Source organism: Panulirus ornatus, chromosome 56, assembly GCF_036320965.1.
Source record: "Panulirus ornatus isolate Po-2019 chromosome 56, ASM3632096v1, whole genome shotgun sequence".
NCBI lineage: Eukaryota > Metazoa > Arthropoda > Malacostraca > Decapoda > Palinuridae > Panulirus > Panulirus ornatus.
The window spans coordinates 13,555,815-13,570,445 of NC_092279.1; the positions used below are offsets into that span (position 1 = coordinate 13,555,815).

The following is a 14,631-nucleotide window of genomic DNA, read 5'->3' on the forward strand; positions in this document are numbered from 1 at the left end:
GACATATGGAGAGAATGAGTGAGGTTAGTTTGACAAAGAGGATATATGTGTCAGAGCTGAAGGTAACAAGGAGATGCAGTAAGCTAAACTAGAGGTGGAAGGATGGAGTGAAAATGATTTTGAGCAATCGGGGCCTGAACATGCAGGAGGATGAGAGGCGTGCAAGGAATAGAGTGAACTGGAACGATGTGGTACACCGGGATCGACATGCTGTCAATGGACTGAACCAGGGCATGTAAAGCGTCAGCAGTAACCATGGAAAGGTCTGTGGGGCCTGGGTGTGAATAGGGAGCTGTGGTTTCAGTGCATTACACATGACAGCTCGAGACTGAGTGTGAATGAACAGGGCCTTTGTTGTCTTTTCCTAGCGCTATCTCGCGCGCATGTGGGGGAGGGGGGTCATTTCATGTGTGGCGGGGTGGCAACGGAAATGAAGAAAGTATGAATTATCTACATGTGTATATATGTATATGTCTGAGTATATATATATATATATATATATATATATATATATATATATATATATATATATATATATATATATATATATACGTTGAAATGTATAGGTATGTATATGTGCGTGAGTCGACATATATATATATACATGTGTATGTGGGAGGGATGGGCTGTTCTTTTGTCTGTTTCCTTGTGCTACCTCGCTAACACGGGAGACAGCAACAAAGTATAATTAATAAATAATTAAAAAAAAAATATATATATATATTATATATATATATATATATATATATATATATATATATATATATATATATATATATATATATATATATTATTTATTTTTATCTATTTTGTTTTATCGCTGTCACCCGCGTTAGTGAGGTAGCGCAAGGAAACAGACGAAAGAATGACCCAACCCTCCCACATACACATGTATATACATACGTCCACACACGCAAATATACATACCTATACATCTCGTATATATATATATATATATATATATATATATATATATATATATACAGACATATACATATATACACACAGACATAATTCATAGTCTGCCTTTATTCATTCCCATCGCCACCCCGCCACACATGAAATAACCCCCTCTCCCCGCATGTGCGCGAGGTAGTGCTAGGAAAAGACAAAAGGCCACATTCGTTCACACTCAGTCTCTAGCTGGCATGTCTCATGCACTGAAACCACAGCTCCCTTTCCACATCCAGGCCCCACAGAACTTTCCATGGTTTACCCCAGAATCACAATTTTGCGCATGATCAAGATATTCCTATGAGTCCACAGGGAAAATGAAACACGATAAGTTCCCAAGTGCACTTTCGTGTAATAATCACTTCAGGGGAGACAAAAGAGAGAAATATAAGTCAGTTGTTATACATCGAAGTGACGAAGCTATGACGCCATTTGGTAAACATGCGATTGTCCAAAACATACAACGAGCGTTCATAAACTTATTTTACAAATTTTATCAACAATAAAGTTATCTAGTTTGAATAGACCATCACCAACATCTTCTATTATCAAATACACACAGAATCATAATCTTAAAATTTACTGTGAACAATGTAATGAAGAATATACAGCCTCTGATCAAAATTTTTCATTCCATTAGGATACTGTTCAGTCAAGTGCCATGAATGTACAACATTCCAAGTGACATATAATGGGAAACAGAGAGAGAATAAAAAAAGGGTTCAATCACAAGCTTAGCAATCAAACTAACTTGATGCATGGAAAGCCATCACGAAGAAACCTTCTCTTGCCACAGCACTCGATGCCCTCAAGGACATTACACCACACCTTTGTGATTTCTACATCCTCGAACCTCTGACCTCCAAACTGGAAAAAAAAATGTGGAGAGATAAAATACTATTACTGCTATACAACCTCAGGACCCCTATTGTGGAGATCCTGCAGCTTTGAAGCTACAGTCAAGCAGAAGCAAGGAAATAATAGACTCAATGGAATGGAACTTCCTCATGGAAACTGTACTTCTTTTCATATATTCATGAAGGTACAGCCACAATGAAAGTGATTTTCATTTGTGGTGTAACCACAAACAGATGGGGTCCACTATGATTTTTCAAAATTATATATATATATATATATATATATATATATATATATATATATTTCCTCGCGTGTCGTAGAAAGCGACTAGAGGGGACGGGAGCAGGGGGCCGGAAATCCTCCCCTCCTTGTATTAACTTTCTAAAATGGGAAACAGAAGAAGGAGTCACGCGGGGAGTGCTCATCCTCCTCGAAGGCTCAGAGTGGGGTGCCTAAATGTGTGTGGATGTAACCAAGATGTGAAAAAAGGAGAGATAGGTAGTATGTTTGAGGAAAGGAACCTGGATGTTTTGGCTCTGAGTGAAACGAAGCTCAAGGGTAAAGGGGAAGAGTGGTTTGGAAATGTCTGGGGAGTGAAGTCAGGGGTTAGTGAGAGGACAAGAGCAAGGGAAGGAGTAGCAATACTCCTGAAACAGGAGTTGTGGGAGTATGTGATAGAATGTAAGAAAGTAAATTCTCGATTAATATGGGTAAAATTGAAAGTTGATGGAGAGAGGTGGGTGATTATTGGTGCATATGCACCTGGGCATGAGAAGAAAGATCATGAGAGGCAAGTGTTTTGGGAGCAGCTAAATGAGTGTGTTAGCGGTTTTGATGCACGAGACCGGGTTATAGTGATGGGTGATTTGAATGCAAAGGTGAGTAATGTGGCAGTTGAGGGAATAATTGGTATGCATGGGGTGTTCAGTGTTGTAAATGGAAATGGTGAAGAGCTTGTAGATTTATGTGCTGAAAAAGGACTGATGATTGGGAATACCTGGTTTAAAAAGCGAGATATACATAAGTATACTTATGTAAGTAGGAGAGATGGCCAGAGAGCGTTATTGGATTACGTGTTAATTGACAGGCGTGCGAAAGAGAGACTTTTGGATGTCAATGTGCTGAGAGGTGCAACTGGAGGGATGTCTGATCATTATCTTGTGGAGGCTAAGGTGAAGATTAGTATGGGTTTTCAGAAAAGAAGAGTGAATGTTGGGGTGAAGAAGGTGGTGAGAGTAAGTGAGCTTGGGAAGGAGACCTGTGTGAAGAAGTATCAGGAGAGACTGTGTACAGAATGGAAAAAGGTGAGAACAATGGAAGTAAGGGGAGTGGGGGAGGAATGGGATGTATTTAGGGAATCAGTGATGGATTGCGCAAAAGATGCTTGTGGCATGAGAAGAGTGGGAGGTGGGCTGTTTAGAAAGGGTAGTGAGTGGTGGGATGAAGAAGTAAGAGTATTAGTGAAAGAGAAGAGAGAGGCATTTGGACGATTTTTGCAGGGAAAAAATGCAATTGAGTGGGAGAAGTATAAAAGAAAGAGACAGGAGGTCAAGAGAAAGGTGCAAGAGGTGAAAAAAAGGGCAAATGAGAGTTGGGGTGAGAGACTATCAGTAAATTTTAGGGAGAATAAAAAGATGTTCTGGAAGGAGGTAAATAGGGTGCGTAAGACAAGGGAGCAAATGGGAACTTCAGTGAAGGGCGTAAATGGGGAGGTGATAACAAGTAGTGGTGATGTGAGAAGGAGATGGAATGAGTATTTTGAAGGTTTGTTGAATGTGTCTGATGACAGAGTAGCAGATATAGGGTGTTTGGGTCGAGGTGGTGTGCAAAGTGAGAGGGTTAGGGAAAATGATTTGGTAAACAGAGAAGAGGTAGTAAAAGCTTTGCGGAAGATGAAAGCCGGCAAGGCAGCAGGTTTGGATGGTATTGCAGTGGAATTTATTAAAAAAGGGGGTGACTGTATTGTTGACTGGTTGGTAAGGTTATTTAATGTATGTATGACTCATGGTGAGGTGCCTGAGGATTGGCGGAATGCGTGCATAGTGCCATTGTACAAAGGCAAAGGGGATAAGAGTGAGTGCTCAAATTACAGAGGTATAAGTTTGTTGAGTATTCCTGGTAAATTATATGGGAGGGTATTGATTGAAAGGGTGAAGGCATGTACAGAGCATCAGATTGGGGAAGAGCAGTGTGGTTTCAGAAGTGGTAGAGGATGTGTGGATCAGGTGTTTGCTTTGAAGAATGTATGTGAGAAATACTTAGAAAAGCAAATGGATTTGTATGTAGCATTTATGGATCTGGAGAAGGCATATGATAGAGTTGATAGAGATGCTCTGTGGAAGGTATTAAGAATATATGGTGTGGGAGGCAAGTTGTTAGAAGCAGTGAAAAGTTTTTATCGAGGATGTAAGGCATGTGTACGTGTAGGAAGAAAAGAGGAAAGTGATTGGTTCTCAGTGAATGTAGGTTTGCGGCAGGGGTGTGTGATGTCTCCATGGTTGTTTAATTTGTTTATGGATGGGGTTGTTAGGGAGGTAAATGCAAGAGTCTTGGAAAGAGGGGCAAGTATGAAGTCTGTTGGGGATGAGAGAGCTTGGGAAGTGAGTCAGTTGTTGTTCGCTGATGATACAGCGCTGGTGGCGGATTCATGTGAGAAACTGCAGAAGCTGGTGACGGAGTTTGGTAATGTGTGTGGAAGAAGAAAGTTAAGAGTAAATGTGAATAAGAGCAAGGTTATTAGGTACAGTAGGGTTGAGGGTCAAGTCAATTGGGAGGTGAGTTTGAATGGTGAAAAACTGGAGGAAGTGAAGTGTTTTAGATATCTGGGAGTGGATCTGTCAGCGGATGGAACCATGGAAGCGGAAGTGGATCATAGGGTGGGGGAGGGGGCGAAAATTTTGGGAGCCTTGAAAAATGTGTGGAAGTCGAGAACATTATCCCGGAAAGTAAAAATGGGTATGTTTGAAGGAATAGTAGTTCCAACAATGTTGTATGGTTGCGAGGCGTGGGCTATGGATAGAGTTGTGCGCAGGAGGATGGATGTGCTGGAAATGAGATGTTTGAGGACAATGTGTGGTGTGAGGTGGTTTGATCGAGTAAGTAACGTAAGGGTAAGAGAGATGTGTGGAAATAAAAAGAGCGTGGTTGAGAGAGCAGAAGAGGGTGTTTTAAAATGGTTTGGGCACATGGAGAGAATGAGTGAGGAAAGATTGACCAAGAGGATATATGTGTTGGAGGTGGAGGGAACGAGGAGAAGAGGGAGACCAAATTGGAGGTGGAAAGATGGAGTGAAAAAGATTTTGTGTGATCGGGGCCTGAACATGCAGGAGGGTGAAAGGAGGGCAAGGAATAGAGTGAATTGGAGCGATGTGGTATACAGGGGTTGAAGTGCTGTCAGTGGATTGAATCAAGGCATGTGAAGCGTCCGGGGTAAACCATGGAAAGCTGTGTAGGTATGTATATTTGTGTGTGTGGACGTGTGTATGTACATGTGTATGGGGGGGGTTGGGCCATTTCTTTCGTCTGTTTCCTTGCGCTACCTCGCAAACGCGGGAGACAGCGACAAAGTATAAAAAAAAAAAAAATATATATATATATATATATATATATATATATATATATATATTTTATTTTTTATTATACTTTGTCGCCGTCTCCCGCGTTTGCGAGGTAGCGCAAAGAAACAGACGAAAGAAATGGCCCAACCCCCCCCCATACACATGTATATACATACGTCCACACACGCAAATATACATACCTACACAGCTTTCCATGGTTTACCCGACGCTTCACATGCCTTGATTCAATCCACTGACAGCACGTCAACCCCGGTATACCACATCGCTCCAATTCACTCTATTCCTTGCCCTCCTTTCACCCTCCTGCATGTTCAGGCCCCGATCACACAAAATCTTTTTCACTCCATCTTTCCACCTCCAATTTGGTCTCCCTCTTCTCCTCGTTCCCTCCACCTCCGACACATATATCCTCTTGGTCAATATTTCCTCACTCATTCTCTCCATGTGCCCAAACCACTTCAAAACACCCTCTTCTGCTCTCTCAACCACGCTCTTTTTATTTCCACACATCTCTCTTACCCTTACGTTACTCACTCGATCAAACCACCTCACACCACACATTGTCCTCAAACATCTCATTTCCAGCACATCCATCCTCCTGCGCACAACTCTATCCATAGCCCACGCCTCGCAACCATACAACATTGTTGGAACCACTATTCCTTCAAAAATACCCATTTTTGCTTTCCGAGATAATGCTCTCGACTTCCACACATTCTTCAAGGCCCCCAGAATTTTCGCCCCCTCCCCCACCCTATGATCCACTTCCACTTCCATGGTTCCATCTGCTGCCAGATCCACTCCCAGATATCTAAAACACTTCACTTCCTCCAGTTTTTCTCCATTCAAACTCACCTCCCAATTTACTTGACCCTCAACCCTACTGTACCTAATAACCTTGCTCTTATTCACATTTACTCTTAACTTTCTTCTTCCACACACTTTACCAAACTCAGTCACCAGCTTCTGCAGTTTCTCACATGAATCAGCCACCAGCGCTGTATCATCAGCGAACAACAACTGACTCACTTCCCAAGCTCTCTCATCCCCAACAGACTTCATACTTGCCCCTCTTTCCAAAACTCTTGCATTTACCTCCCTAACAACCCCATCCATAAACAAATTAAACAACCATGGAGACATCACACACCCCTGCCGCAAACCTACATTCACTGAGAACCAATCACTTTCCTCTCTTCCTACACGTACACATGCCTTACATCCTCGATAAAAACTTTTCACTGCTTCTAACAACTGTCATATATATATATATATATATATATATTTTTTTTTTTTTTTTTTTTTTTTTTTTTTTTTATACTTTGTCGCTGTCTCCCGCGTTTGCGAGGTAGCGCAAGGAAACAGACGAAAGAAATGGCCCAACCCCCCCCCATACACATGTACATACACACGTCCACACACGCAAATATACATACCTACACAGCTTTCCATGGTTTACCCCAGACGCTTCACATGCCTTGATTCAATCCACTGACAGCACGTCAACCCCTGTATACCACATGGCTCCAATTCACTCTATTCCTTGCCCTCCTTTCACCCTCCTGCATGTTCAGGCCCCGATCACACAAAATCTTTTTCACTCCATCTTTCCACCTCCAATTTGGTCTCCCTCTTCTCCTCGTTCCCTCCACCTCCGACACATATATCCTCTTGGTCAATCTTTCCTCACTCATTCTCTCCATGTGCCCAAACCATTTCAAAACACCCTCTTCTGCTCTCTCAACCACGCTCTTTTTATTTCCACACATCTCTCTTACCCTTACGTTACTTACTCGATCAAACCACCTCACACCACACATTGTCCTCAAACATCTCATTTCCAGCACATCCATCCTCCTGCGCACATCTCTATCCATAGCCCACGCCTCGCAACCATACAACATTGTTGGAACCACTATTCCTTCAAACATACCCATTTTTGCTTTCCGAGATAATGTTCTCGACTTCCACACATTTTTCAAGGCTCCCAAAATTTTCGCCCCCTCCCCCACCCTATGATCCACTTCCGCTTCCATGGTTCCATCCGCTGACAGATCCACTCCCAGATATCTAAAACACTTCACTTCCTCCAGTTTTTCTCCATTCAAACTCACCTCCCAATTGACTTGACCCTCACCCCTACTGTACCTAATAACCTTGCTCTTATTCCCATTTACTCTTAACTTTCTTCTTCCACACACTTTACCAAACTCAGTCACCAGCTTCTGCAGTTTCTCACATGAATCAGCCACCAGTGCTGTATCATCAGCGAACAACAACTGACTCACTTCCCAAGCTCTCTCATCCCCAACAGACTTCATACTTGCCCCTCTTTCCAGGACTCTTGCATTTACCTCCCTAACAACCCCATCCATAAACAAATTAAACAACCATGGAGACATCACACACCCCTGCCGCAAACCTATATATATATATATATATATATATATATATATATATATATATATATATATACATACATGACAGCTAGAGACTGAGAGTGAACGAACAGGGCCTTTGTTGTCTTTTCCTAGCGATACCTCGCGCACATGCGGGGGGAGGGGGTTGTTATTCAATGTGTGTCGAGGTGGCGATGGGAATTAATAAAGGCAGACAGTATGAATTATGTACATGTGTGTATATGTATATGTCTGTGTGTGTGTATATATGTATACGTTGAGATGTATAGGTATGTATATCTGCGTGTGTGGACGTGTATGTATATACATGTGTATGTGGGTGGGTTGGGCCATTCTTTCTTCTGTTTCCTTGCGCTACCTCACTAACGCGGGAGACAGCGACAAAGCAAAATAATAAAAAAACATAATATACATATATATATATATATATATATATATATATATATATATATATATATATATATATATATATATATATATTTTTTTTTTTTTTATTATACTTTGTCGCTGTCTCCCGCGTTTGCGAGGTAGCGCAAGGAAACAGACGAAAGAAATGGCCCAACCCCCCCCATACACATGTATATACATACGTCCACACACGCAAATATACATACCTACACAGCTTTCCATGGTTTACCCCAGACGCTTCACATGCCTTGCTTCAATCCACTGACAGCACGTCAACCCCGGTATACCACATCGCTCCAACTCACTCTATTCCTTGCCCTCCTTTCACCCTCCTGCATGTTCAGGCCCCGATCACACAAAATCTTTTTCACTCCATCTTTCCACCTCCAATTTGGTCTCCCTCTTCTCCTTGTTCCCTCCACCTCTGACACATATATCCTCTTGGTCAATCTTTCCTCACTCATCCTCTCCATGTGCCCAAACCACTTCAAAACACCCTCTTCTGCTCTCTCAACCACGCTCTTTTTATTTCCACACATCTCTCTTACCCTTACGTTACTCACTCGATCAAACCACCTCACACCACACATTGTCCTCAAACATCTCATTTCCAGCACATCCATCCTCCTGCGCACAACTCTATCCATATATATATATATATATATATATATATATATATATATATATATATATATATATATATAAGGGCAGACATTATGAATTATGTACATATTCATGTGTATATATGTACATGTCTGAGTGTGTATATATATGTATATGTTGAGATGTATATGTGCATATGTGGACATGTATGTATATACATGTGTATGTGGGCGGATTGGGCCATTCTTTCACGTTTCCTTGCGCTACCTCGCTAACGCAGGAGACAGCGACACAGTATAATAAAATAAAATAAATAATATATCCCTGGGGATAGGGGAGAAAGAATACTTCCCACGTATTCCTTGCATGTTGTAGAAGGCGACTAAAAGGATGGCATTGCAGTGGAATTCATCAAAACGGGGTGACTGTGTTGTTGATTGAGTTGTAAGGATATTCAATGTATGTATGGAACATGGTGAAGTGCCTGAGGATTGGCAGACTGCATGCATAGTGCAACTGCACAAAGGCAAAGGGGATAAGGGTGAATGTTCAAACTACAGAGGCATAAGTTTGTTGAGTATTCCTGGGAAAATGTATGGGAGAGTATTAATTGAGAGGGTGAAGGTATATACAGAGAATCAGATTGGGGAATAGCTGTGTAGTTTCAGAAGTGGTAGAGGATGTGTGGGTCAGGTGTTTGCTTTGAAGAATGTATGCGAGAAATACTTAGAAAAACAGATGGATCTGTATGTAGCATTTATGGACCTGGAGAAGGCATATGATAGGGTTGATAGAGATGCTTTGTGGAAGGTACATGGTGTGGAAGATAAGTTGCTAGATGTAGTGAAAAGTTTTTCCCAAGGATGTAGGTCATGTATACAAGTAGGAAGAGAAGAAAGTGATTGATTTCCAGTGAATGTCGGTTTGCAGCAGGGGTGCATGATGTCTCCAGGGTTGTTCAATTTGTCTATGGATGGGATGGTTAGGGAGGTGAATGCAAGTTTTGGAGAGAGGGGGAAGTATGCAGTATGTTCTGGATGAGAGGGCTTGTGAAGTGAGTCAGTCGTTGTTTGCTGATGATACAGTGCTGGTGGCTGATTTGGGTGAGAAACTGCAGAAGTTGGTGACTGAGTTTGGTAAATTGTATGAAAGAAGAAAGCTGAGAGTAAATGTGAATAAGAGCAAGGTTATTAGATTCAGTAGAGTTGAGGGACAAGTAAATTGGGAGTTGAAATGGAGGAAAATTGGAGGAAGTGAAGTGTTTCAGATATCTGGGAGTGGACTTAGCAGCGAATGGAACTGTGAGTCACAGGGTGGGAGAGGGGGCGAAGGTTCTGGAAGCGTTGAAGAATGTGTGGAAGGCGAGAGCATTATCTCAATGAGCAAAAATGGATAAGTCTGAAGGAACAGTGGTTCCAACAATGTTATATGGTTGCGAGGCATGGGCTATAAATAGGGTTGTGCGGAGGAGGGTGGATGTGTTGGAAATGAAATGTTTGAGGACAATATGTGGTGTGAGATTTTTTGATCGAGTAAGTAATGAAAGGGTAAGAGAGATGTGTGGTAATAAAAAGATTGTGGTTGAGAGAGCAGAAGAGGGTATGTTGAAATGGTTTGGACACATGGACAGAATGAGTGAGGAAAGACTGACAAAAAGGATATATGTGTCAGAGATGGAGGGAACAATGAGAAGCAAGAGACCAAATTGGAGGTGGAAGAATGGAGGGAAAATGATTTTGAGCAATCAGGGCCTGAACATACAAGAGTGAATTGGAACAATGAGGTATACCAGGGTTGATGTGCTTTAAATGTATTTGAACCTAGGCATGTGAAGCATCTGAGGTAAACCATGGAAAGGTCTGTGAGGCCTGGATGTGGAAAGGGAGCTTTACACATGACAGCCTTTTTTGTCTTTTCCTGGTGCTACCTCATTGGAGGGGGGATGGATATTCTTTTGTGGCAGGACAGTGACAAGAATGGATGAAGGCAGCAAGTATAAATATGTGCATGTGTATTTATGTATATGTCTGTGTATGTATAAGTATGTATACGATGAAATGTATATGTATGTATATGTGTGTGTATGGATGTTTATGTATATATATGTGTATGTGGGTGGTTGGGCCATTCCTCGTATGTTTCCTTGCACTACCTTGCTGATTGAGATGGTAATTGAGTATAATAAATAAAACAATTAAATACATATATATATTTTTTTTTTTTTTTTTTTATACCTGACTGCCATTTCCCGCATCAGCGAGGTAGCGCCAGGAAACAGACGAAGAAAGAACGGCTCATCCACTCTAATACATACATACATACATACATACATAATCACCCATACACGTACATTTATTGATTTTTATTTATTTTGCTTTGTCACTGTCTCCTGCGTTAGCGAGGTAGCACAAGGAAACAGACAAAAGAATGGCCCAACCCACCCACATACACATGTATATACATACATGTCCACACACGCAAATATACATACCTATACATTTCAACGTATACATATATATACACACAGACATATACATATATACATATGTTCGTAATTCATACTGTCTGCCTTTATTCATTCCCATCGCCACCTTGCCACACATGAAATAACAACCCCCTCCCCCCTCATGCGTGTGAGGTAGTGCTAGGAAAAGACAACAAAGGCCACATTCATTCACACTCAGTCTCTAGCTGTCATGTAATATTGCATCAAAACCACAGCTCCCTTTCCATATCCAGGCCCCACAGAACTTTCCATGGTTTACCCCTGATGCTTCACATGCCTTGGTTCAATCCACTGACAGCACGTTGACCCCGGTATACCACATCGTTCCAATTCACTCTATTCCTTGCATGCTTTTCACCCTCCTGCATGTTCAGGCCCCATTCACTCAAAATCTTTTTCACTCCATCTTTCCAACTACAATTTGGTCTCCCACTTCTCCTCGTTCCCTCCACCTCTGACACGTATATCCTCTTGGTCAACCTTTCATCACTCATTCTCTCCATGTGACCAAACCATTTCAAAACACCCTCCTCTGCTCTCTCAACCACACTCTTTTTATTACCACACATCTCTCTTATTCTATTATTACTTGCTTGATCAAACCACCTCACACCACTTATTGTCCTCAAACATTTCATTTCCAGCACATCCACCCTCCTCCGCAAAATTCTATCCATAGCCCACGCCTCGCAACCATATAACATTATTGCACCCAATATTCCTTCAAACATACCCATTTTTGCTTTCTGAGATCATGTTCCCAACTTCCACACATTCTTCAATGCATATATACATATATATATATATATATATATATATATATATATATATATATATATATATATATATATATATATATATATATATCCCTGGGGATAGGGGAGAAAGAATACTTCCCACGTATTCCCTGCGTGTTCGTAGAAGGCGACTAAATGGGAAGGGAGCGGGGGGCTGGAAATCTTCTCCTCTCATTTTTTTCTTAATTTTCCAAAGGAAGGAACAGAGAAGGGGGCCGGGTGAGGATGTTTCCTCAGAGACCCAGTCCTCTGTTCTTAACGCTACCTCGCTGAGGCGGGAAATGGCTAAGGTGAAGATTTGTATGGGTTTTCAGAAAAGAAGAGTGAATGTTGGGGTGAAGAGGGTGGTGAGAGTAAGTGAGCTTGAGAAGGAGACCTGTGTGAGGAAGTACCAGGAGAGACTGAGTACAGAATGGAAAAAGGTGAGAACAATGGAAGTAAGGGGAGTGGGGGAGGAATGGGATGTATTTAGGGAATCAGTGATGGATTGCGCAAAAGATGCTTGTGGCATGAGAAGAGTGGGAGGTGGGTTGATTAGAAAGGGTAGTGAGTGGTGGGATGAAGAAGTAAGAGTATTAGTGAAAGAGAAGAGAGAGGCATTTGGACGATTTTTGCAGGGAAAAAATGCAATTGAGTGGGAGATGTATAAAAGAAAGAGACAGGAGGTCAAGAGAAAGGTGCAAGAGGTGAAAAAAAGGGCAAATGAGAGTTGGGGTGAGAGAGTATCATTAAATTTTAGGGAGAATAAAAAGATGTTCTGGAAGGAGGTGAATAAAGTGCGTAAGACAAGGGAGCAAATGGGAACTTCAGTGAAGGGCGCAAATGGGGAGGTGATAACAAGTAGTGGTGATGTGAGAAGGAGATGGAGTGAGTATTTTGAAGGTTTGTTGAATGTGTTTGATGATAGAGTGGCAGATATAGGGTGTTTTGGTCGAGGTGGTGTGCAAAGTGAGAGGGTTAGGGAAGATGATTTGGTAAACAGAGAAGAGGTAGTGAAAGCTTTGCGGAAGATGAAAGCCAGCAAGGCAGCAGGTTTGGATGGTATTGCAGTGGAATTTATTAAAAAAGGGGGTGACTGTATTGTTGACTGGTTGGTAAGGTTATTTAATGTATGTATGACTCATGGTGAGGTGCCTGAGGATTGGCGGAATGCGTGCATAGTGCCATTGTACAAAGGCAAAGGGGATAAGAGTGAGTGCTCAAATTACAGAGGTATAAGTTTGTTGAGTATTCCTGGTAAATTATATGGGAGGGTATTGATTGAGAGGGTGAAGGCATGTACAGAGCATCAGATTGGGGAAGAGCAGTGTGGTTTCAGAAGTGGTAGAGGATGTGTGGATCAGGTGTTTGCTTTGAAGAATGTATGTGAGAAATACTTAGAAAAGCAAATGGATTTGTATGTAGCATTTATGGATCTGGAGAAGGCATATGATAGAGTTGATAGAGATGCTCTGTGGAAGGTATTAAGAATATATGGTGTGGGAGGAAAGTTGTTAGAAGCAGTGAAAAGTTTTTATCGAGGATGTAAGGCATGTGTGCATGTAGGAAGAGAGGAAAGTGATTGGTTCTCAGTGAATGTAGGTTTGCGGCAGGGGTGTGTGATGTCTCCATGGTTGTTTAATTTGTTTATGGATGGGGTTGTTAGGGAGGTAAATGCAAGAGTTTTGGAAAGAGGGGCAAGTATGAAGTCTGTTGGGGATGAGAGAGCTTGGGAAGTGAGTCAGTTGTTGTTCGCTGATGATACAGCGCTGGTGGCTGATTCATGTGAGAAACTGCAGAAGCTGGTGACTGAGTTTGGAAAAGTGTGTGGAAGAAGAAAGTTAAGAGTAAATGTGAATAAGAGCAAGGTTATTAGGTACAGTAGGGTTGAGGGTCAAGTCAATTGGGAGGTGAGTTTGAATGGAGAAAAACTGGAGGAAGTGAAGTGTTTTAGATATCTGGGAGTGGATCTGGCAGCGGATGGAACCATGGAAGCGGAAGTGGATCATAGGGTGGGGGAGGGGGCGAAAATCCTGGGGGCCTTGAAGAATGTGTGGAAGTCGAGAACATTATCTCGGAAAGCAAAAATGGGTATGTTTGAAGGAATAGTGGTTCCAACAATGTTGTATGGTTGCGAGGCGTGGGCTATGGATAGAGTTGTGCGCAGGAGGATGGATGTGCTGGAAATGAGATGTTTGAGGACAATGTGTGGTGTGAGGTGGTTTGATCGAGTAACGTAAGGGTAAGAGAGATGTGTGGAAATAAAAAGAGCGTGGTTGAGAGAGCAGAAGAGGGTGTTTTGAAGTGGTTTGGGCACATGGAGAGGATGAGTGAGGAAAGATTGACCAAGAGGATATATGTGTCGGAGGTGGAGGGAACAAGGAGAAGAGGGAGACCAAATTGGAGGTGGAAAGATGGAGTGAAAAAGATTTTGTGCGATAGGGGCCTGAACATGCAGGAGGGTGAAAGGAGAGCAAGGAATAGAGTGAATTGGAGCGATGTGGTATACCGGGGTTGACGTGCTGTCA

General features: G+C 41.9%; 1 protein-coding gene across 1 annotated transcript in view; it reads right to left on the minus strand.

Moving 5' to 3' along the window:
• Positions 1-14,631, minus strand: part of amrt (TM2 domain-containing protein 2 amaretto) — a 41,096-nt gene that overhangs the window by 6,664 nt on the left and 19,801 nt on the right. Inside the window, exon 3 of the mRNA XM_071693859.1 lies at positions 1,706-1,821. Coding sequence (XP_071549960.1) covers positions 1,706-1,821 — 116 coding nt within the window. The remainder of the gene's footprint in view (positions 1-1,705; positions 1,822-14,631) is intronic.